The 26448-nt window shown below is 41.3% G+C and overlaps 1 protein-coding gene across 2 annotated transcripts in view; it reads right to left on the reverse strand.

Moving 5' to 3' along the window:
* LOC115109180 (ankyrin repeat domain-containing protein 13C) overlaps positions 1–26445 on the reverse strand; it is a 66409-nt gene extending 39964 nt beyond the window's left edge. Inside the window, exons 1-3 of one of the 2 annotated variants that reach the window (XM_029633835.2) lie at positions 26382–26445; positions 22516–22557; positions 5609–5713 (exon numbers count right to left, since the gene is read on the reverse strand). In XM_029633835.2, coding sequence (XP_029489695.1) covers positions 5609–5713; positions 22516–22531 — 121 coding nt within the window. In that variant the 5' untranslated portion in view covers positions 22532–22557; positions 26382–26445. Of the gene's footprint in view, positions 1–5608; positions 5714–22515; positions 22558–24450; positions 25131–26381 lie in introns of those variants that run through there. The other variant, XM_029633834.2, reaches the window with a different exon arrangement.
* Positions 26446–26448: the final 3 nt, after the last annotated feature.

The following is a 26448-nucleotide window of genomic DNA, read 5'->3' on the forward strand; positions in this document are numbered from 1 at the left end:
ATGCAGCTGTAATTGCTGCAAAAGGTGGCTCTACAAAGTATTGACTTTGGAGGGGGGGGGAATAGTTATGCTTTCTCAGGTTCAGTTTTTTTGTGTTATTTCTTATTAGTTAATTTTCCTGGCACACCACACCCCTCACCTCCTCCCTATAGGCTGCCTCGTCATTGTTGGTAATCAGGCCTACTACTGTTGTGTCGTCTGCACACTTGATGATTGAGTTGGAGGCGTGCGTGGCCACGCAGTCATGGGTGAATATGAAGTACAGGAGGGGGCTGAGCACGCATCCTTGTGGGGCAACAGTGTTGAGGATCAGCAAAGTGAAGGTGTTGTTTCCTATCTGAGTTCACAACAATCGAATGTTCTGCTTTTTAGGGGAAACGGAAAGAGAGCCTGTGACGCGACTTCCGCTTTTGGACATTAACAAGGCGACACACCACATTTCCTGGATTGGTTGAACAGTGCAGAAGAGAACCTCCCGTCAGTTTTGCTCCCAAGACCAATATATAAGAGGTTCTAGTTTCTGGTGTTTCTTTTATGCCTGCTACATATATAGCCATGCATGGTACACATTACAGAAGGCAGCCATGGTGTACTCTGCTCTCCAGTGTACAGTGGGGCAAAAAAGTATTTAGTCAGCCACCAATTGTGCAAGTTCTCCCGCTTAAAAAGACGAGAGAGACCTGTAATTTTTCATCATAGGTACACTTCAACTATGACAGACAAAATGAGAAACAAAATTCCAGAAAATCACATTGTAGGATTTTTAATTAATTTATTTGCAAATTATGGTGGAAAATAAGTATTTGGTCACCTACAAACAAGCAAGATTTCTGGCTCTCACAGACCTGTAACTTCTTCTTTAAGAGGCTCCTCTGTCCTCCACTCGTTACCTATATTAATGGCACCTGTTTGAACTTGTTATCAGTATAAAAGACACCTGTCCACAATCTCAAACAGTCACACTCCAAACTCCACTATGGCCAAGAGCAAAGACCTGTCAAAGGACACCAGAAACAAAATTGTAGACCTGCACCAGGCTGGGAAGACTGAATCTGCAATAGGTAAGCAACTTGGTTTGAAGAAATCAACTGTGGGAGCAATTATTAGGAAATGGAAGACGTACAAGACCACTGATAATCTCCCTCAATCTGGGGCTCCACGCAAGATCTCACCCCGTGGGGTCAAAATGATCACAAGAACGGTGAGCAAAAATCCCAGAACCACACGGGGGGACCTAGTGAATGACCTGCAGAGAGCTGGGACAAAGTAACAAAGCCTACCATCAGTAACACACTATGCCGCCAGGGACTCAAATCCTGCAGTGCCAGACGTGTCCCCCTGCTTAAGCCAGTCCAGGCCCGTCTGAAGTTTGCTAGAGAGCATTTGGATGATCCAGAAGAAGATTGGGAGAATGTCATATGGTCAGATGAAACCAAAATATAACTTTTTGGTAAAAATTCAACTCGTCGTGTTTGGAGGACAAAGAATGCTGAGTTGCATCCAAACACCACCATACCTACTGTGAAGCATGGGGGTGGAAATATAATGCTTTGGGGCTGTTTTTCTGCAAAGGGACCAGGACGACTGATCCGTGTAAAGGAAAGAATGAATGGGGCCATGTATCGTGAGATTTTCAAGGTCCTGGAGTGGCCTAGCCAGTCTCCAGATCTCAACCCCATAGAAAATCTTTGGAGAGAGTTGAAAGTCCATGTTGCCCAGCAACAGCCCCAAAACATCACTGCTCTAGAGGAGATCTGCATGGAGGAATGGGCCAAAATACCAGCAACAGTGTGTGAAAACCTTGTGAAGACTTACAGAAAACGTTTGACCTCTGCCATTGCCAACAAAGGGTATATAACAAAGTATTGAGATAAATAAGTATTTGGTCAATAACAAAAGTTTTCCACCATATTTGCAAATAAATTCATTAAAAATTCTACAATGTGATTTTCTGGATTTGTTTTTCTCATTTTGTCTGTCATAGTTGAAGTGTACCTATGATGAAAATTACAGGCCTCTCATCTTTTTAAGTGGGAGAACTTGCACAATTGGTGGCTGACTAAATACTTTTTTGCCCCATTGTATGCATCCCACTCAAGGTACAGTACATACCACAGTCCCCCTTTATAACAACCACAAACCCAAAGAAACCCATCAAAGCACACTCCCCCTCCCATAGATGTACTGTCATGATCCATGGGAAGAAAGAGGGAGAATCATACAATACATCAGGCTTCTTACACACCCACAATATATCAAAGCTGGCCATAGAGGGAGGAGGTTAGAGTTTTTATGATCTAAAATGCAGTGTGTTCTTAAAGAATGAGAAATGTCAGTCAGAGGAAATGTATGCTTCTCATGACTCGGCTAACGTTACTCTGACCAGCAGAAGTTCATAAGGCTAGAGACAATGATGAACAGCCAAATGAAGTTTAAAAAAAATGTTATCCTAGTCCCTTTTTAAGTGCAATGTTCCATTATGGCCTCTAACTCACTTTAGCAGTTCAAAAGCTCCCTTTGTGGCGAGTTAATTCCAGAACAGACCTGTGGTTGGCCACGTTCAGAGTGACAGAATGCAGTCTCAGCCTGTCAAAATGATCTTCTTTGTACTTTGATTCACAACCAAGAGTAGGGTGACAACATGGGCACTTTACTGCTTTACAACAGGACAGAGGTTAGAAATAAAAATACAAATATGGGGTCAAAATGATGTGACAGATATACAGTTGAAGTCAGAAGTTTACATACACCTTAGCCAAATACATTTAAACTCAGTTTCACAATTCCTGACATTTAATCCTAGTAAAAATTCCCTAACTTAAGTTAAGTCAGAAGTTTACATACACTCAATTAGTATTTGGTAGCATTGCCTTTAAAGTGTTTAACTTCGGTCAAACGTTTCAAGTAGCCTTCCACAAGCTTCCCACAATAAGTTGGGTGAATTTTGGCCCATTCCTCCTGACAGAGCTGGTGTAACTGAGTCAGGTTTGTAGGCTTCCTTGCTCGCATGCACTTTTTCAGTTCTGCCCACAAATGTTCTATAGGGTTGAGGTCAGGGCTTTGTGATGGCCACTCCAATACCTTGACTTTGTTGTCCTTAAATCATTTTGCCACAACTTTGGAAGTATGCTTGGGGTCATTGTCCATTTGGAAGACCCATTTGCGACCAAGCTTTAACTTCCTGACTGATGTCTTGAGATATTGCGTCAATATATCCACATCATTTCCCCCCCTCATGATCCCATCTATTTTGTGAAGTGCACCAGTCCCTCCTGCAGCAAAGCACCACCACAACATAATGCTGCCACCCAAGTGCTTCACGGTTGGGATGGTGTTCTTCGGCTTGCAAGCCTCAACCTTTTTCCTCCAAACATAATGATGGTCATTATGGCCAAACAGTTCTATTTTTGTTTCATCAGACCAAAAAAGTACGATCTTTGTCCCCATGTGCAGTTGCAAACCGTAGTCAGGCTTATTTCTTATTTTGATTTTCCCGTGATGTCAAGCAAAGAGGCACTGAGTTTGAAGGTAGGCACTGAGTTTGAAGGTACACCTCCAATAGACTAATTTACATAATTTTAGTCAATCAGAAGCTTCTAAAGCCATGATATAATTTTCGGGAATTTTCCAAGCTTTTTAAAGGCACGGTCAATTTAGTGTATGTAAACTTCTGACCCACTGGAATTGTGATACAGTGAAATAATCTGTCTGTAAACAATTGTTGGAAAAATTACTTGTGTCATGCACAAAGTAGTTGTCCTAACTAGAGGCCGACCGATTATGATGATGATTATGATTTGTTTTAAATAATGCAATAACTAAGTGTTGGAGAAGAAAGTAAAAGTGCAATATGTGCCATGTAAGAAAGCTAACGTTTAAGTAAGATGAGAACATATGGAAGCTGGTGGTTCCTTTTAACATGAGTCTTCAATATTCCCAGTTAAGAAGTTTTAGGTTGTAGTTATTATAGGAATTATAGGACTATTTCCCTCTATACCATTTGTATTTCATTAACCTTTGACTATTGGATGTTCTTATAGGCACTTTAGTATTGCCAGTGTAACAGTATAGCTTCCGTCCCTCTCCTCGCTACTACCTGGGCTCGAACCAGGAACACAACGACAACAGCCACCCTCGAAGCATCGTTACCCATGCAGAGCAAGGGAAACAACCACATGCTCAGAGCGATTGACATTTGAAATGCTATTAGCGAGCGCTAACTAGCCAGCCATTTCACTTCGGTTACACCAGCCTCATCTCGGGAGTTGATAGGCTTGAAGTCATAAACAGCGCAATGCTTGATGCATAACGAAGAGCTGCTGGCAAAACGCACAAAAGTGCTGTTTGAATGAATGTTTACGTGCCTGCTTCTGCCTACCACTGCTCAGTCAGATACTTAGATACTTGTATGCTCAGTCAGATTATACGCAACGCAGGACACGCTAGATAATATCTAGTAATATCATCAACCATGTGTAGTTAACTAGTGATTATGATTGATTGATTGTTTTTTATAAGATAAGTTTAATGCTAGCTAGCAACTTACCTTGGCTTACTGCATTCGCGTAACAGGCAGTCTCCTTGTGGAGTGCAACGAGAGAGAGGCAGGTTGTTATTGCGTTGGACTAGTTAACTGTAAGGTTGCAAGATTGGTTCCCCGGGCTGACAAGGTGAAAATCTGTCGTTCTGCCCCTGAAGGAGGCAGTTAACCCACCGTTCCTAGGCCGTCATTGAAAATAAGAATGTGTTCTTAACTGACTTGCCTAGTTAAATAAAGATTAAATAAAGGTGTAAACAAAAAAAAACAAAAAAAAGAAACACAAAAAAATATATATATATAAATCGCCAAATCGGTGTCCAAAAATACAAATTTCCGATTGTTATGAAAACTTGAAATCGGCCCTAATTAATCGGCCATTCCGATTAATCAGTCGACCTCTAGTCCTAACCGACTTGCCAAACTATAGTTTGTTAACAAAAAATGTGTGGAGTGGTTGAAAAATGAGTTTTAATGACTCCAACATAAGTGAATGTAAACTTCCGACTTCAACTGTAGCTCTACAACTTGGGGGCTTGACATAACACTACCAGGCCATGCTTGTGGGACAAACAGGGGAGATACAGAGGCGTGCCTATACCCAGCCTATGAGAGATGCATTTCCTAATGAATTATCTTTCATCTGAACACATAAGCCTGAGACCCTTGAGGAATTTCTCCCCTGATGGAAAAAATGGGCAGCTTGGTGCCAACTCTGAGAGCCATGTGGAGGAATGCACAGGATCATCTGCCAATTTCATAGCAAGTTTCCCCCCTAGTTGTTGTTCTCTCCCACACAGGTGGGGCATTCAAGCAAACAAGCATGACTTCTGACACCAAAATGCTTCACACTGGGGCACAACGGCAGGCAATGGCATCTAGGATTTGACACCAGCAACCCACCGGTTGCCAGCTCACTTCAACAGATTTTTCCCGTCAGAACCGGGGTTTGAACTGGCAACCCTTCGGTTGCTGGCTTGCCTCTCTAACTGCTAGGCTACCTGCCATCTATGATAGGGGGAACACTGGTCAGGATTTAGAGCCAGTCTGAGTCGGGGCGCGGTTGCTTACTCATCTGTCGATCTCCGTAGCTGATAGCTTCTGCCAGGGGACTCCATCCCTGAGCGTTCTTCACCTTTACTGGTGCATTGTGGGCCAGCAGCAGATGGGCACACTCTGTGGGAAAAATAAACAAAAGGCAACAGTAATTTACTTACAGGTCATTACAGAGACAAGGCTAGTGGGAGAGAGCACTGCCTTCTTAGTTCATTGACAATTTGATGATGGTTAATCTGATTTGCGCTGCTACATAGCCCAGTGTGGGCTGACTAGAGCAGTGTTTACCCAACTCAGGGTAAGCCATCATTGTAAAATAAGAATTTGTTCTTAACTGACTTGCCTAGTTAAATAAAACATGTAAGTACCCCCAACAGCACACACTTTTGTTGTAGCCCCAGACAAGCACACCTAATTCAACTTGTCAACTAATCGACAAGCCCTCAATGAGGTGAATCTTTGTTTTTGTATAGGGCTACAACAAAAATATGTACTGTTGTGGGTACTTGAGGACCGGAGTTGGGAAATACTGTACTGGAGACATGGGTCAAGCATTGCAAAGAAATCAAATTAATAACCGCCAAAAACTTTAACAAGCGGGTTCTGTGTAAGCATTTCTTCATCGTCTAAAGTCAACAGTACACTATTTTTCCCACCAAACGCTTCCCATCAGCCCTTCGTTGTCATGACAAGTATTTCATTCAAACTCCACTGAGCTTCCCTATCAAAAAGACAAAAGAGGCACCGGAAGCTAATATTAATTCCAACCTGACACCATGCCGATTTCGGAACAAGCTCTAAATTAGAATTCTAACTTCTCTTCTCCAGGGAACGGTTCCAAAAATGGAAGTCTGCAATAAATGAATTGACACGGTAGAATGGCTTCACTTCAAATATAATTCACTTCAAATAATTATTGAAAAATATAACATTTTGGTCACATACACACCTTCGAAAAGGCCTCATAGGATTGTCTCTGAAATATTAGCCGTCCCAATCCAACTATTTCATTATGATTTTATAAAGGGTTTATTATACTCTCATACATTCCACTGTTAGGCTATCTATTTTCAGTGTAGCCTTCAAGTTATTTTGACTAATACAGGAGCCAAATGCTTTGTAGCTGTAGAGGACAATTCATGTTAAACTTGAACATAGATGTGAGTAAGAATGGGATGAAAATAACTGTGCTGTTAAACCACATGACCTCATGCATTCATATGGGCTTACAACTTTATTAGCTTATAGCTATAGAATCCCTTCTGATGTGCCACACACACACATCTGGCTCTGCAATGCCAAACAACTATGAAGGCTGTAGGAAATTAAATTGTTTTTACCTCTGGCTTGACCACAACATATCCTAAGCCAGGAAATAAACAGACATCAATTAATTTGTATTCTGATGGGACAATACAACAGCCCAAACACCCAGGTGTTGCCTATATGTCAACAACAAGCAGCACCGCAGTGAGTGAAATACAGAGCTTCTGTACTTCCTGGGATGGGCACTTTGTCAGCAACAGAGCCAAAATGGGGCCTGCTGTTTCGACTGTTAATAGAACAGTGACATCTCTTGAAATTGTGGCCTCCATGCAATTCTGTTTCAACTTTGGCTAATGCCATTCATAAATTGTATTGATAGATAGAGATTCACATACAAAAGATAATTGGAATTTGTAAAAATTACACTGAATGGAAAATATATAGGCCAGCCATTTCATGGGTAGGAACTGGGACTATCATCACTCCTTTTTGGCAACCTGTTACAATGGGTGGTTGTCCTGTTGGAGAGTGAACCTTTGCCCCAGTCTAAGGGTCCTAATCGCTCTGGAGCAGGTTTTCATCAAGGATCACTCTGTACTTTGCTCATTTCATCGTTCCCTTGATCCTGACGCGTCTCCAAGTCCCTACCGCTGAAAAACATCCTCACAGCACGACACTGCCACCATCATGCTTCACTGTAGAGATGGTGCTTGGTTTCCTCCAGAACTGTCACAAGGCATACAGGCCAAAGAGTTCAATCTTGGTTTCATCAGAACAGATCATCTTATTATTCATGGTCTGAGAGTCCTTTAGGTACATTTTACTGAGGAGTGGCTTCTGTCTGGTCACTTTACCATAAAGACCTGATTGGTGGAGTGCTGCAGATATGGTTGTCCTTCTGGAAGGTTCTCCCATCTCCACAGAGGAACTCCGGAGCTCTGTCAGAGTGGCCATCAGTTTCTTGGTCACCTCCCTGACCAAGGCCCTTCTTCCCCAATTGCTCAGTTTGGCCAGGCGGCCAGCTCTAGGAAGAGTCTTGGTGGTTCCAAATGTCTTCCATTTAAGAATGATGGAGGCCACTGTGTTCTTGGGGGATCTTCAATGCTGCAGACATTTTTTTTTTGGTACACTTCCCCAGATTTGTGCCTCGACACAATCCTGTATCGGAACTCTACGGACACATCCTTCTACCTCATGGCTTGGTTTTTACTCTGACAAGCACTGTCAACTGTGGGACCGAATATAGACAGGAGTGTGCTTTCCAAATCATGGTCCAATCAATTGAATTTACCACCGGTGGACTCCAATCAAGTTGTAGAAACATCTCAAGGATGATCAATGGATACAGGATGCAACTGAGCTTAATTTTGAGTCAAATAGCAAAGGGTCAATACTTACAGTACCAGTCAAAAGTTTGGACACACCTACAAATGACAGGGTTTTAATTCATTTGTACTATTTTCTACATTGTAGAAAAGTACTGAAGACATCAACACTATGAAATAACACATATGGAATCATGTAGTAACCAAAAACAGTGTTAAACAAGTAAAAATATATTTTATATTTGTGAATCTTCAAAGTAGCCACCCTTTGCCTTGATGACAGCTTTATTTAATCCATTTTAAAATGGGCTCCTGAGTGGCGCCGTGGGAATCTCAGTGCTTTAAGCGTCACTATAGACACACTGGTTCGAATCCAGGCTATATCACAACCAGCAGTGTTGGGAGCCAAATAGGGCGGCCCACATTTGGTCCAGCGTCGTCATGGTTGGGCCGGTGTAGGCCATCATTTTAAATAAGAATTTGTTCTTGACTGACTTGCTTAGTTAAATAAAGGTTCAATAAAAATTCACGTTGTAAGGCTGTAACGTAACAAAATGTGGAAAAAGTGAAGGGGTCTGAATACACTGTGTATATAAACTCAGCAAAAAAAGAAACGCCCTCTCACTGTCAACTGCATTAATTTTCAGCAAACTTAACATGTGTAAATATTTGTATGAACATAACAAGATTCAACAACTGAGACAAACTGAACAAGTTCCACAGACATGTGACAAACAGAAACGGAATAATGTGTCCCTGAACAAAGGGGGGGGTCAAAATCAAAAGTAACAGTCAGTATCTGGTGTGGCCACCAGCTGCATTAAGTACTGCAGTGCATCTCCACCTCATGGACTGCACCAGATTTGTCAGTTCTTGCTGTGAGATGTAACCCCACTCTTCCACCAAGGCACCTGCAAGTTCCCGGACATTTCTGGGGGGAATGGCCCTAGCCCTCACCCTCCGATCCAACAGCTCCCAGACGTTCTCAATTGGATTGAGATCCAGGTCGTTCTCTGGCCATGGCAGAACACTGACATTCCTGTCTTGCAAGAAATCAGCCATACTGCCCGTTCTGTGAGTGGTGGCATTGTCATGTCGGAGGGTCATGTCAGGATGAGCCTGCAGGAAGGGTACCACATGAGGGAGGAGGATGTCTTCCCTGTAACACACAGTTTTGAGATTGCCTGCAATGACAACAGGCTCAGTCCGATGATGCTGTGACACACCGCCCCAGACCATGACCCTCCACCTCAAAAATCGATCCCGCTCCAGAATACAGGCCTCGATGTAACGTTCATTCCTTCGACGATAAACGTGAATCTGACCATCACCCCTGGTGAGACAAAAGTGCGACTCATCAGTACTTTTTGCCAGTCCTGTCTGGTCCAGTGACGGTGGGTTTGTGCCAAAGGCGACATTGTTGCAGGTGATGGCTGGTGAGGACCTACCATACAACAGGCCTACAAGCCCTCAGTCCAGCCTCTCTCAGCCTATTGCGGACAGTCTGACCACTAATGGAGGGATTGTGTGTTCCTGGTGTAACTCGGGCAGTTGTTGTTGCCATCCTGTACCTATCCCGCAGGTGTGATGTTCGGATGTACCAATCCTGTACAGGTGTTGTTACATGTGGTCTGCCACTGCGAGGACGATCAGTTGTCCGTCCTGTCTCCCTGTAGAGCTGTCTTAGGCGACTCACATTGCAATTTATTGCCCTGGCCACATCGCAACATGCCTAAGGCATGTTCACGCAGATGAGCAGGGACCCTGAGCTTTTTCTTTTGGTGTTTTTCAGAGTCAGTAGAAAGGCCTCTTTAGTGTCCTAAGTTTTCATAACTGTGACCTAAATTGCCTACCGTCTGTAAGCTGTTAGTGTCTTAACGACCGTACCACAGGTACATGTTCATTAATTGTTTATGGTTCATTGAACAAGCATGGGAAACAGTGTTAAAACCCTTTACAATGAAGATCTGTGAAGTCATTTGGATTTTTACGAATTATCTATGAAAGACAGGGTCCTGAAAAAGGGTTGTTTCTTTTTTTGCTGAGATATATATATAAATAAGACACACCTCTATCACTCCAGAATCCCTGCACATTGCAAATATGGAGTGGAACTGATCCTGTATATAGCTTCTTATTTCTATTTCTCGTTTGATTTTGTTCTACCATATATCATTTTTTGTGCAACATTGATATTAATTACTGGATTGTTGTGTTTGGAGCTTGTAAGAAAGGCATTTCACTGTACTTGTGCACATGACATTAACTTTACTTGAAAACATACTTAGAGAGAATACGAGTAGAAGTTTGAGGTAGAAATAGAGAACAAGTGAAAAAAGAGAAGTAAAACATGTTTTAACGAGGGGAACGTATTGTTTTTTTTTCACCATTTTTAACCTAACTAAGGCAAGACAGTTCAGAACAAATACTTATTTTACCATTTTAGATCTAATGAAGAATAATAAAGTTTCCTATTTTATAAAATATAAAGTTGTGCTCCGATGATGGGGTGATGTTGAGTCACAAAAAGTATTGTGTCCATCTCCAAACTGAAAAGCAAAAAGCTAACACGTGTCAGTGAGTGTTGCATCAGCATGATCCATGCTTATCCTCTTTGTCCAGGGCCAAGCCAGCTGATGAGGGAGTTTAATGTGTAGAGGAAACTGAGTTTGCCTGCCCGGCCGCTGTGGTCTTGGCAGCTAAGTGCATGACTAGCATCCTACTGGATGACGTAAGACAGACAGCCCTATTCCCTGATTGTGTAGTGAAAATTCTTTACATAAGCCTGAGCAAGCAAGCAGACAGGCTAGATTAGGCAGAGAACTGCAGGGCATGTCGGTCAGGCAAGGCCCTAGGAGCAGGGTTTGGCATTTCAGGGAAGAGTTCTATACTAGGGTAGGCTAATCCTACACTCTTAGAAAAAAAAAAGTGCAATCTCGAACCCAAAATGGTTCTTCGGCTGTCTCTAAAGAAGAACCCTTTGAATAACTTTTTGGGGGTTCCAGATAGAACCCTTTGGGTTCTATGAAGAACCCTTTCCACAGACAGTTCTACGTTGTACTGAAAAAGGGTTCTACCTGGAACCAAAAAGGGTTCTCCTATGGGAACAGCTGAAGAACCGTTTTGGAACACTTTTTTCTAAGTGTACTGACTGGACCACGGCTGTACAACCTCATCGGTAAGACCAGATGGTATCTGCAGATAAGTTCTCTTATCGCGACCTCTACACTATTCAATCGTGAAAATAATTTGGTTTGACATGAATCTACTCGACAGATATTTGGGGTATGAGAATATAGGGTTTTGCTCAGCCTGAAGAAATGAGACAACTTCTAAACAAAAACAGGCCGAAGGCAGAAATGTTAGCACAAACTACAGTGCAGCGTGAGCTTCTTTGCAAGCGTAGTGAGTAGGGTTGCACATTTTGGAGAATAATCAGAGGTGGGAACTTTCCGTGGGAATATGGGAATTAATGGAAATGTGAAAAATATAAATTTTAAATATTAATACCATTTAAATGTTTTAGTTTTTTGCATTGTATATATTTGAAGGAAAAATGAAACCGCACACTGCTATTGATAGCTTATTAAAGATCAGTGATACGATCTTTAATAAGCTTACGTATCGGCCTCACGGCCTTTGTCAGAGCTTTTGTTCCACGCATCGAAAAGGGGTTGGAGGCGAAGGAAAAACAAATAAGTGCTACCAAATATAACAATATGCATTTCATAAATATTCAAATAAAATGTGTAAATAAGACGTATTAAACACGTCTGTAAAACCACAATGAGGACATAGCAAGTTTTCATTCATTATTGGGTACATCGTACGAAAAACAGAGTAATCTTAAATAGGGACATAATTCATGTTCAAATTCACAATATAACATACATACATACATACATACATACATACATACATACATACATACATACATACATGCATTTCATCATTAAGTCTTTTAGGAAATAATGTCTGGAGGGTGAAAATACAAAAACATTATCTTTTACTCAGAGTGTTATTAATATCACCTCCCCTGTCTGATATCTTAACTTTCTCTATGCCACAAAATCTAAAAAGGTAGAAATGTCCTGCTTTAGGTCATTAAAATGTACTGCGACTGGATAATCCCTGTCGTTTCTCCTGATTGAACTTTTATGTTCACTAATTCTCTGTTTGAGAGGATGATAGGTTTTACCGACATAGCACAGCCCACATGGACATTTAATCATGTAAATAACATGGCGGAACACGTAATAATGTCATTTATTTGTAACCATTTTATTTTATGTGGGTGGCAGAAATATTCCCACTTCATCATATTGTTGCACTGTGCGCATCCTCTGCATGTATAGCTACCATTTGGAAGAGGGCGTAAAAGAGCCTGGCTGATTGTCTTTTGTGGCTGGCAGTTGGCATGAACCAATTTATCGCGTAAATTGCGACCTCTCCTATACACAATAAGTGGTGGATTTTTAAATTCAGCCGGCAAAGCTGGGTCCGATGGTCAAATATGCCAGTGTTCCTTGAACGCATCTCCCACTTTTCGCGAGTTCAAAGTATGTGGTTGTGAACATTACGGATTGTTCTTTTGCAGGTCTTTTTGTAGCAGTTCATCTTGTGTTTTTCCCCAATGCCAAATTAAGAGCTTCATCCACACATTGTGGCGAATAGCCTCTTCTTAGAAACCTAATGCGCATCTCCGCTGCTTTTTCTAGGTAATCTTCTGTAATCGCCATACACAGCGCAGTCTGAAAAACTGGCATCTTGGATGTCCTCTTTTTAATGTCTCGGGATGGAAGCTGTCTCCCTGTAATATAGTATTTCTGTCCATTAAACAGGGTTCCGTTTAATTTCTCAATCCACATACCGAGGTAATGAACACGTTGAGTGTCACATTCAATCGTGAATTTGAGATTAGGGACAATGTCATTAAGTAGTGCCATAAAATCTGACAGCTCTTTTTCCGGTCCTTCCCATATGCAATTGTTTTTTGTCAATATATCGATACCACTTCATGACTTTATTCAAAAATTGATTTTCGTTTTCATTATTAACAAAACGTTCTTCAAAAAGACCCACATAAAGGTTAGCATAACTCGGAGCGAATGTGAAGCCCATCAATGTTCCATTCGTTTGTAGGTAGTATTCATCATCAAACCTAAAATAGTTATAAGTCAAAACAAATTCAGCCAGCATTAGAATAAAGGTTGTTGGTGGATATTCGTTAGTACCTCTGTCTCCCAAATAGTGAGCTAGGGTTGCCAGCCCTCCCACATGGGGAATGCTGGTATATAGATTCTCAATATCTAATGTGACCAAAATACAGTCTTCTGTTAAACCAGTTATTAGTGAAATCTTGTTTATGAAGTCTATAGTCTTTTTACATATGATGGCAATTCTTGCACATGAGTTTTAATAAAATAGTCTACAAAGTTCGACAACGGCTCTAGCATTGAGCCTATTCCTGCAACCACTTGGCTGCCTGGATAATTGCCTTGTGTTTTAGGTTTGTGTAATTTCGGTAAAATGTACAGGCATGGACGTATGGCACATTTGCAGCAAAGATATTTCTATTCAGGTTTTGATATAAGGTGGTTTAATAGGGCTCCAGATTAGAGCATATTTACCTTTGGAACACCTGTGTGGGATCAACACTCAGTTTTCTATAGACACATTCATTGCTGAGTTGTCTCTGAATTTCTTCTTTATATTTTTCATAGTCTAAAACAACCACAGCACCCCCCTTATCTGCAGGTTTAATAACCAAGGATGAATATTTCATTGTATATATTTACCATATCATATGGAGACAGAAACAAACCGTTTACCTTATCATAAGTAAACATAATTGCAAATGATTAAATCTTTCCAATAGAAAAGAAAATCATAAAAATGTAATTACGAATTGAACTTTAATTAAATGAGTTGACTCTTGACATGGGATGATTTCACTGAACAACAAAAGGGAATATTGAATGATCCCCAATGATCTCCCAAAGACGTTTTCAACATACATCTGTAAAATGATAGTCTAGAAACTAAAGCTTTGGTTGTCTTCCTCTCAGGCTTCCATGTCTTCTCCCTGGACCTCCTCAATGTCCACTAGAGGTCGACCGACTAATCGGAATGGCCGATTAATTAGGGCAGATTTCAAGTTTTCATAACAAATCAGAAATCGGTATTTTTGGGCACGTTTTTTATTTCATATACCTTTATTTAACTAGGCAAGTCAGTTAAGAACACATTCTTATTTTCAATGACGGCCTAAGAATGGTGGGTTAACTGCCTTGTTCAGGGGCAGTACGACAGATTTTCATCTTGTCAACTCGGGGGATCCAATCTTGCAACCTTAAAGTTAACTAGTCCAACGCTCTAACCACCTGATTACATTAATGCAGTAGAAGCCAAGGTAAGTTGCTAGCTAGCATTAAACGTATCTTATAAAAAAAAAAAAATAAATCAATCATAATTACTAGTTATAACTACACATGGTTGATGATATTACTAGTTTATCTAGCGTGTCCTGCGTTGCATATAATCAATGCAACGCTGGGGGATGATTTACCAAAAGCGCATTTGTGAAAAAAGCACAATCGTTGGACGACTGTACCTAACCATAAACACCAATGCCTTTCTTAAAATCAATACACAGAAGTATATATTTTTAAACATGCATATTTAGCTAAAAGAAATCCAGGTTAGCAGGCAATATTAACCAGGTGATATTGTGTCACTTCTCAGGGTATATCAGGGTATATGCAACAGTTTGGGCAGCCTGGCTCTTTGCTAACTAATTTGCCAGAATTTTACGTAATTATGACATAACATTGAAGGTTGTGCAATGTAACAGGAATATTTAGACTTAGGCATGCCACCCGTTAGATAAAATACAGAATGGTTCCGTATTTCACTGAAATAACAAACGTTTTGTTTTCAAAATGATAGTTTCCGGATTCGACCATATTAATGACCAAAGGCTCGTATTTCTGTGTGTTATGTTATAATTAAGTCTATGATTTGATAGAGCAGTCTGACTGAGAGGTGGTAGGCAGCAGCAGGCTCGTAAGCATTCATTCAAACAGCACTTTAGTGCGTTTTGCCAGCAGCTCTTCGCAAGCACAGCGCTGTTTATGACTTCAAGCCTATCAGCCTAATGGCTGGTGTAACCGATGAGAAATGGCTAGCTAGTTAGCGGGGTGCACGCTAATAGCGTTTCAAACGTCACTCGCTCTGAGACTTGGAGTGATTGTTCCCCTTGCTCTGAAAGGGCTGCGGCTTTTGTGGAGAGATGGGTAACGCTGATTCGAGTGTGGCTGTTGTCGATGTGTTCCTGGTTCGAGCCCAGGTAGGGGCGAGGAGAGGGACGGCAGGTATACTGTTATTCTGGCAATACTATAGTGCCTATATGAACATCCAATAGTCAAAGGTATATGAAATACAAATGGTATAGAGAGAAATAGTCCTATAAATACTATATTAACTACAACCTAAAACCTCTTACCTTGGAATATTGAAGTATCATGTTAAAAGGAACCACCGACTTTCATATGTTTTCATGTTCTGAGCAAGGAACTCAAACATTAGCTTTTTTACATGGCACATATTGCACTTCAACTTCTCCAACACTTAGTTTTTGCATTATTTAAACCAAATTGAACATGTTTCATTATTTATTTGAGGCTAAATAGATTTTTTATTGATGTATTATATTAAGTTAAAATAAGTGTTCATTCAGTATTGTTGTAATTGTCATTATTACAAAAAATAATACAAGAAATCGGCATCTGCATTTTTTTGGGTCCTCCAATAATCGGTATCGGCGTTGAAAAATCATAAATCGGTCGACCTCTAATGTCCACCTCTTGAACATCAGACTCTGACGCCTCATCTTCACTGTCACTTTCCAACCTGGTTGAGGATGGCTTGTTATCAGGCTCAAAAAGCCTCAAATTTGCCTGGATGACCACCAATTTTTCATCTATTTTATTGGTCAGCCTGTTGCGTGCTTTGGTGTGTGTGTTCCCAAACATGGACCAGTTGCGCCCTGAGGCGACTGATATTGGTGGGATTTGGAGGATGATGGAGGCAACAGGGAAAGAGCTTCAGATCCACAAAGTCCCCTCCAGCAGGTGGCTGTTGAGATATGTTGGCACAACTGCCATATTGCATCTCCATTCCAAAGCCTTTGCTTGGAAGTGTACTTCACCAGACTGCCAAGAACCTTATCCTCATCCAGGCCAAGGTGGCGAGACACGGTAGTGATGACACCATAGGCATTGTTGAGCTCTGCACCAGACAGGATAGGGAGGTCCAACATGTACGCTACAACGTATATGAGCTTGAGGCAGAAGTCTTCATGCTTTTTGATGTATTTCAGAACTGCAGTTTCCTCTGCTTGGAGCAACAGTGAAGTGGGCAGGGCAGTATGGATTTATTCTCTTACATATGCAAGCACAGTCTGCACATCAGACCGGATGGCATGGTCTCCCTTAATACGTGCAATGGTTACTGCTATAGGTTTCAGGAGTTTCAGGCTGCTTACCACTCTCTCTCAAAATACATAATCCAGGAGGATCCTCTTAATGGGGCTGTCCATGTCTGCAGACTGTGATATGGCCATTTCTTGGAAAGACTCCTTCCCCTCCAGGAGACTGTCAAACACTATGACAATACCACCCCAACGGGTGTTGCTGGGAAGCTTCAATGTGGTGCTCTTATTCTTCTCACTTTGCTTGGTGAGGTAGATTGCTGCTATAACTTGATGAAGCTTCACATACCAAACCATTTCCTTGGCTCTCTTGTAGAGTGTATCCATTGTTTTCAGTGCCATGATGTCCTTGAGGAGCAGATTCAATGCATGAGCATCACAGCCAATGGGTGTGATGTGAGGGTAGGACTCCTCCACTTTAGACCAAGCAGTCTTCATGTTCGCAGCATTGTCTGTCACCAGTGCAAGTACCTTCTGTGGTCCAAGGTCATTGATGACTGCCTTCAGCTCATCTGCAATGTAGAGACCGGTGTGTCTGTTGTCCCTTGTGTCTGTGCTCTTGTAGAATACTGGTTGAGGGGTGGAGATGATGTAGTTAATTATTCCTTGCCCATGAACATTCAATCACCCATCAGAGATGATAGCAATACAGTCTGCTTTCTCTATGATTTGCTTGACCTTCACTTGAACTCTGCATCTAGCAAATGAGTAGATAAAGCATGTCTGATTGGGGGTGTATGCTGGGCGAAGAACATTCAGAAATCTCTTCCAATACACATTGCCTGTGAGCATCAGAGGTGAACCAGTTGCATAGACAGATCGGGAAAGACATTCATCAGCATTTCTCTGACTACGTTCCTCCATTGTGTCAAAAAAACATTGATTCCAGGAGGACCATGAGCTGTTGCTATCGATAAGATGTCCGTTTCATCATTTTCACCTCGAATAGAAGTTGACAGACTTTTGTCAGAGGTTGCTTGTTGTGAACGCAGAGGGAACTTTATGCACTTGACCAGATGATTCTGCATCTTTGTTGCGTTCTTCACATATGATTTGGCACAGTATTTGCAAATGTACACAGCTTTTCCATCTACATTAGCTGCAGTGAAATGTCACCACACATCAGATAGCGCCCGTGGCATTTTCCTTTAAAGATTAGGAAAGAAATGGGTAAAAAAAAACAAATACAACTCCATGTACAGATAAATAGTTAAGCAGTTAGATTAAACAACTCCTTTGTAAGATACATGTTTTAAAATGGTGAATTAACACTCAGTTAGCAGGCTCAAACAAGCTAAAACCCACATGGTAGCAAAAACTAACTAGCAGAAATTGTTAACAAGTTAGAAATGATTTAAACACACTTTGCTGTAGGCTACTATTTACTAGTGAACAAAAAAGCATGTATGACGTAAAAATATATTCACCCCACCCAGTATTGTAATCAAAAATTACCAGAAAGGATGTAGTCCTTGGCTCAGACAGTGTAGTAGTGTGGGCTCAATAGCATCCCATTAGTGTGCAAGATCTTGAGAATCAGCTGTACATGTGATGAAAGAGTGCACTGTGCATGCAGAGGGTTGCAATTCCATTGAATTGGGGATAGTTTAACCAAAATATGCCACATGACCTAGAACTGCCCTGTGTAATCTCATGAAAAAAGGTTCACTGCTATAAACTAACTTCTTTGATGAATTTAAGCAAAATTCCCCAAATTCCGGAGTTTATCTTCCCATGGATTTACCGGAAAGTTTCCGACCCTTTGCAACCCCAGTAGTGATAGAGTTTGTTTCTTTCCAAGCGCAGCGTGAGGGATTTTCTTTCCAAGCGCAGCGTGAGGGATTTTCTTTCCAAGCGCAGCGTGAGGGAGTTTCTTTCCAAGCGCAGCGTGAGGGAGTTTCTTTCCAAACGCAGTGTGAGGGAGTTTCTTTCCAAGCGCAGTGTGAGGGTGTTTCTGTCCATTATCTGTCCATTGATTGAACTTCAACACACCATGAACATTTCACTTCTAATACATATCAAACCAAAATACTGCCTTGAAACATAATTGATAGCCAATTAGCAACAGATTACCTCTACAGTCCCAATCCATCAAATATACAGACAGCAGCTGTGAAACTATTGATAAAAGAAAGTCTCCATCAACAATCTGGTCAGCTCAGCAGAGTGCGTGCGTACAGAGGCAGTGGGGCTCTGCCCAAAACACACCAGTGACAGGAGGGCGGAGAGAACGGGGCGGAAGAGTTGTACTAATCTGATTGCCGCACGCCTCAGTACGTGCGTTGGCTGCAGATGGGGCACTTGTCAGAACCACCCAGGGCTGTAAATGTCAGCCCATTTCAGACTAGAGCCAGGCACATCCCCAAATGGCTTGCTCATTCACTCCCCTATGTCTTTCTTTCTTTCTCTCCATCATCTCTTACAGGAGTGAGGTTGCACCATTTATTGGTTGCACTTCTTAATAAATTAGCCTAACTAATATTTGGGCATTCTCATCAGTCTTCTAAATACAGACTGAGCTTTACTGCTTCCTGATACCGAGGGCCTTTCTCTGTTTTGTGAAAACGTTCCTTTTTAGTGTGCTTATGATATGATGCACTTGCGTGTCAGATTTCACTGGCTATCGACAGGCTCAACCTGGTACCTTGGTACCAAACACGCAACTCGTTATCCTGGATCTCACAAATCCTTTTGAGGTCAATTCTCTAATTTATTTATATAGCCCTTCGTACATCAGCTGATATCTCAAAGTGCTGTACAGAAACCCAGCCTAAAACCCCAAACAGCAAGCAATGCAGGTGTAGAAGCACAGTGGCTAGGAAAAACTCCCATGAAAGGCCAAAACCTAGGAAGAAACCTAGAGAGGAACCAGACTATGTGGGGTGGCCAGTCCTCTTCTGGCTGTGCCGGGTGGAGATTATAACAGAACATGGCCAGGTGGCCTGTCATTGTGTCTCTCTGGGCAAGCAAAGCACAACTGGACAGGAGACACAACAGGACAGGGTGCCAAACAAACACCACCCCTAACAACTGACAGATATATACGCAGCTCAGCGATGTTCTGTTGCTGTATGCCAAATAGGGGAATCCTCAAACCCATCCAATATTATGCCGCATTCAGGATTCAGCCCGTAGCTTTATGAGGTGTAGAGAGGGGAGAAAAAGGAACTGTAGATACTGATATCTAAACAAACATCTGCAACAGATCTGCAACTGTACAGACATGGGCTTGTATGACAGATCTGACTCTTCAGACATACTACACAATCTTCAGTATCAAACATGTATCCTAAAGTCCTTCCCACGGACTCTCACTAGTATTCATCATGATTCTACAGTGCAGGAAGAAGAGAGGGCACACTCCATGTATTAACCTCTAGTGACACCCCATCCCGTGAACGGGACCGTTGTCATCATCTGACACTAATTAGCATAACGCAACGGACATAAATATTCCTAGAAAATATTCCTATTCATGAAAATCACAAATGAAATATATTGAGACACAGCTTAGCCTTTTGTTAATCACCCCGTCATCTCAGATTTTCAAAATATGCTTTACAGCCAAAGCTAGACAAGCATTTGTGTAAATTTATCGATACCCTAGCATAGCATTTTGTCCAGCTAGCAGCAGGTAACTTGGTCACGGAAATCAGAAAAGCAATCAAATTAAATCGTTTACCTTTGATGAACTTCGGATGTTTTCACTCACGAGACTCCCAGTTAGATAGCAAATGTTCCTTTTTTTCCAAAAATATTATTTTTGTAGGCGAAATAGCTCCGTTTGTTCTTCACGTTTGGCTAAGAAATCGCCTGGAAATTGCAGTCACGAAAACGGCTAAAAATATTCCAAATTAGCTCCATAATATCAACAGAAACATGGCAAACGTTATCCTTTACGCACAAAACACTATGAGAGACTTCAGCTGACCACTGACGCAATGTTGACGTTCAGGCTCATTTTTCAAAATAAAAGCCTGAAACTATGTATTGTGACACTAGACACATTAGGGAAGCCATATAAAAAGTAATCTGGTTGATAGCCCATTCACTGCTCAATAGGGACGCAGAGCCTTCTAAATAAGAGTCCCTTCCTGTTTGGATTTTTCTCAGGCTTTCTCTTGCAACATCAGTTCTGTTATACTCACAGACAATATTTTACAGTTTTGGAAACTTTAGTGTGTTTTCTATCCTAAGCTGTCAATTATATGCATATTCTAGCATCTTGTCCTGACAAAATATCCTGTTTATTACGGGAACGTTTTTTCCCCAAAAATGAAAATACTGCCCCCTAGTCACAATTAATTGTCGACATCCAGCTCCTTATCACAAACAGGCCATCCTTTACTGCAGTGATTCCCAACCAGGGGTACAGGGACCCCTAGGGGCCTATCCACAGGGGATACTTGAGAAAACTCATGAGACCATAGGCTTACTGGTAAAATGCACATGAGGGGGTACTTCAGGCGTACTCCGGGCAGAGCAAAGGTTGGGAACCACTGCTTTACTGTATGTTATAGAGACTAGCACACACACAAAGCAGTACAGTGTCTCCTTCCAAACAGAAATCCCAATAGGGAGGACCCCACCCACAATATGAGCTCATGTTGCTGCTATCGCCTGTCTAGCCAATACATCTCTAGAGGATAGGGCGGGGTCATAAGCTAGGGATAGGCTAACGCATTACTACAATCAATTCAACCACTACACTCTCAGTTGGGTAGCAAGCAAAATAGTGATAAACGGTACCTATATGTAGTGGAAATTAGACTTCCATGTAGTTTCAATTCAGTTGTGTTTACATCTGACATACAAGCAGTGAACGGCACACAAGGAACATACGCCTGGATAGTTCACTGAAAGCCCCCTAAAAAATGCATAAATCTTTTAATAGCATGTACTGTAGTCTCCCAGTGAAATGAAATGTAGGCATCTAGTCACAAAAGGGGCATTGCATGAATATTTTACACAGAAGCATGTTTCTAGTAAAGCCAATACAACTTAACACAGCACAAAAAGACCAACGTACTGAAGTGTTCTACAAAACCTTAATAGCAGTCGTGATCGCTCTACTTTGTCCTCAAACTACCCACACAGGCTATACATTATCCCACTGTGAAAATACATAAACAAAACTATGTAAATTCAGTAATATGCAACAACCAAAAACTGATGAGCTAGGATATGGTCTCTGCCTGGATAATTCTGGGATGAGAGAGATTAGCTAGCTTTGTACAATCTAACTTCGAACAAAATCCCTTTATCTTCCTTGATCCAGAGAGATGATCACTGACATTAATGATCTGCAAGGATGCATAGCAGTCATAGCAGATTAAATTTAGGAAAGAAAAATCTCTAGTCATTCGTACTGCTAATCATCCTCACTGCCAAGTTCCATCTGTCAGGGTATGTGTGGGCCAACTGTCCAACATGTATCCATCTCAATCATAGATAAGGAGCAATGCATAGCCTCTTTTGTGCAGCCTTAGATTCAATAGAAATGATGCAATCTTCACTATTGTCGAGACAGTCCGTTCTAGCACAGAGTCCACTTTAGAGGTTTTAGTCTGAAGGAAAGTCCATTAAAAAGGGGTTGCCAGTGCAAACCTATTTTGGTCAGTTATAAATCCATAAGCTCCTGTTTAGAAATGCATGAGCATCCTGCCTTTTGTGGTTTGACTCTGAGATCTGCGATTGGTGGCAAACGTCTATAGCACTTTTACCCTCCACAAAGGGATTCAGGACCAGACAAACACACACGTCAGAAACCTAGGCCTTCATGCCAGACAACAGACACTCACCATACACAAACACCCTAATGGAACCTGTGCACTACTCACCTTTGTGACCCATCATGACAGCGAGGTGTAGGGGTGTGTTTCCTGAAGAGGACAAAGAAAATACAGTTTAGACCACAGGAGGTTGGTGGCACCTTAATTGGGGAGAACAGCCTTGTGGTAATGAGAGGAACAAAGATCAAACAAATGCCATTCCATTTGCTCTGTTCCGGCCATTATTATGAGCAATTCTCCACCAGTTTAGACTGTGTGTTACAGATAGGCCTGCAAACAGACACTCAAAATATCATATCAATTCCCATGCCTGTTATTTACTTAGCCTAACCAATATGTAATTGAACCTTGGAAAAACTGCTGTATTTGGTAAAGCAGTAATCCACTGGCTGCATTTACACAGCCAGACAAATTCTGATATTTTTTTCACTAATTAGTCTTTTGATCAATCAGATCAGCTCTGAAAAAGATCGGATTTGAAAAGATCTGATGTGACTGGTCAAAAGACCAATTATATTAAAGATCAGAATTGGGCTGCCTGTTTAAATGCAACCTTAATCATTAAGAAGAAGGATAGTGTATGTATGTGTGTGTGTGGTCAGTCTCAGAGAATAGAGAATATAGTGTAGACAGGCACAAATTGCACCTGTTTAAAAAAAGGCAGTTAACCTTATAATATTATAATACTGTACACTTAAAGGTCCCCACATAGCCTACACCAAAGAAATGAACATGTACAGACAAAAAGTACCCTTCTGTAGTAAACTAATGAAGAAAAGCCACAAACACTGACAGCATGAGCAAAGGTCTGAATATGCACAAGTAGAATCCTACTGAGAAAGCTAAAAACCCATCCCCATAGCTTCTTCCAGTAGACAGGGTGGCCACATGGCAGGCATCTAGAGTATAACAGGCCTCCCAGTAGCCCTGATGTGACAAACTTCATAGAGGGCCTAGGCCCAGCTGAGGTTCTCAGATGAGAAAGGGGAGTGTCCAAGACTGGCAGATACCTCAGTCTCAGTCTGCTTATTTTCAGACGCTGCATAACTTCAGGTTGGTTTAGAGATTCTGGAATAATAATCTTAATCTTAAATAATCTTAATAATAAACCTTATACACCTTAATAAACAATGTGAAACAATGCAGTATGGGAGGTCAACATGGACCAGTCCACTTGAACTGGGATAGCCTTGCCATGCACAAGGGGATGTAGAACCAGCCCTATTGCAACCTGCATCACCTAAAATGTGCTGTAAGTAAACAGTGGAGACTGATCAAGTTCCTGGTCATGCTCAAATGGATATGGTCCAAAAAAATAATCAACAGACTCACCATACTGACACTACCACAGTAGGCCAAATTGAATATCAGCACTAGAGGAATTCCCATATACATTTACATTTAAGTCATTTAGCAGACGCTCTTATCCAGAGCGACTTACAAATTGGATAGCCTAAATAAAAACACTACACTAATTTAGCCTAGCTAGCATGTGATATCAGTCAAATTCAGATATTGCTGTTTGATTTGCATTAGGTGTGCCTGGGTCAGATTTTTGTTAGTCTTTGAACCGGCGTGAGATTGACAGCTTCCCTGAAGTATGGCCAATCTCATTAATGGATGCTTTTTTTCGATCATTGTATAGGTTGTTGTTGTCCTCACCTATCCATTCCTTAAGAACAACTTCCAATAAGAACAACTACGAGCTGAGCTGGGTAGGCCTTGCCCTGCAGCGTTGGGCATTTGGAAAATGGTCATCCCAAGGTGTTGGCCTGAGGGAAATGGTAGAGCAATGTCAACCACCCCAAAAATAAATTATGAAAACCAAGCTTGGAAGACACATAAGCTCGTCTACAAAGCGTGTTTAAATTGATAATTTAGTCAGCTGAAAATAAGATGAAACGATAAATGCCCACGGTACCGGTATTGCCTGGGTCAAATAGGCTAGTTTGGAACATAGATAGGGAGCCATACGATTCTTACCATGGAGATCTTTCTGAGCAATATTCTGAGTTCGAATGAGCGAGGATAAGCTTCGGACATCCCCTTTGAATACACATTCATGGACTGGAAAGCTTTCGCCGGTTCTGATTACAGGGTTTTTGTTGTTATCCTCGATAACGTCGGCGGTTGACAATGTGTTAGTGTTTGCATTTATCTGCGATTGCTGATTCTGATGTTGCTGCTGTGTCGATGGAGATTTAACCAACTTGTGATTAAAGATTTTACTTGCTTTGCCCTTATTTGTCTTAGTTGAAGTAAATGTCCCAGTTGCAGCCTCTTCGTCCGGTTCCAGTAAATCCTCTTCTTTGCTCGGTTTATGATCCTTGCGGAGGGAGCGGATCTTTTCTCCTGTCATTTTCTAAACAATTGACAGCGGAGGAGAGGGTGCCGTTGACGATGACCCTCTGTGCAAATATATGTATTTCGCTGGCAAAAATGCCAGTGGTAGTCTAGATCACCCAAAATCTGTAAATTGCACAACATGAAAATCCTATATTATTCAACGAATAAAAGGAAAGAAGAATGCAATTTAAAAAGGGTAACAAATACTCCGCAGTAACTACAACTATGTCCCCTTTTCTCATAACCGAAACTGTCCCTACATTAGCGGCTCCTACAGAGTGCATCATTTGACTAGTACGGAAGATTCATCTGCCATCTTCCGCCAGTAGTATCGCGAGAGTTTGCAAAGGTTACAGTATATGTAGTTGAGGAACGTTCAACTATGCTCCACACCGTTCTCTGTCGAGGCGTATCTCGGGCGGAGTTGAGTTTCGATAACTGGTCACGTGATTTGCTAACAACAACATTGAGTCACCATTAGTCAATACTTGTAAAAAATATATATATATTCTAACAAATGCTATTCTAAAAAAAATGTGTACATATGTTTGTCCTGTACAACCGCGGTCCTTCCATGGGGTGCTGAATTCATACTTTTAATAAATACTTGTATCGTATACAACCACCGACTTGTTCCTATTTTGTGTTGCTCAAATGGAAACGTAGCGGCTTTGGACATACTATGTAAACAGATTCATTTGTACAATTATCGACTGATGGTGACTCAATGTTGTTGCAAGCATATCACGCGAATAGTTATCAAAAGTCAACTCCGCCTCCATTTAAGAAAACGGAGTTGATTGTTCCTCAGCTACATTACCAGGGGGTGTTAAGTTAATATACATGATTGGTTGTTACATTCTCTGGTGTTACATTAGGGGATATTACAACCCAATAGCTACAATGTTACTTCTCATTAAATGGATTGGCTACTAATGTACACGCCTACAATCAATGATGTTACAATTACTAATTACATGGTAAAGGAAAGGGGGATACCTAGTCAGTGTTACAACTGAAATGTGTCTTCTGCATTTAGCCCAACCACTCTAAATCAGAGAGGTGTGGAGGCTGCCATAATCGACATCCAAGTATTCGGTGCCCAGGGAACAGTGGGTTAACTGATTGGCTACTAGTATGCTCATTTAGGCTACAATAAGTTCTCAAGTTGTACTACAAGTCAAATTCTAGCATTATTCATAAAGTAAATAGCTACAACACTTGGATTGAGTCGATTTGTCATGTCTCATTGTGTCATCATAGCACAGATCAAGAGTTTATAGATTTGCTTACCCTTCATGGTCAGTCAATCAACTTTCCATTCTGATGCAGATATAAAATACACTGAGCGTACAAAACATTATGGTGTCGAAAGAAAGGTGTCAAAAGTGTTCCCCAGGGATGTGGGCCCATGTTGACTTCAATGCTTCCCACAGTTGTGTCAAATTGGCTGAATGTCCATTGGGTGGTGGACCGTTCTTTATACATACGGGAAACTGTTGAGAATGAAAAACCAAACAGCATTGCTGTGCGCCTGGCACCTACTACCATATACCATTAAAACTCACCTTAATATTTTGTCTTGCCCATTCACCCTCTGAATTAAACTCTTAACAAAACTCCCCCGGCTAGCCA

Source organism: Oncorhynchus nerka, linkage group LG25 (genome assembly GCF_034236695.1).
Source record: "Oncorhynchus nerka isolate Pitt River linkage group LG25, Oner_Uvic_2.0, whole genome shotgun sequence".
Taxonomy (NCBI): Eukaryota; Metazoa; Chordata; class Actinopteri; order Salmoniformes; family Salmonidae; genus Oncorhynchus; species Oncorhynchus nerka.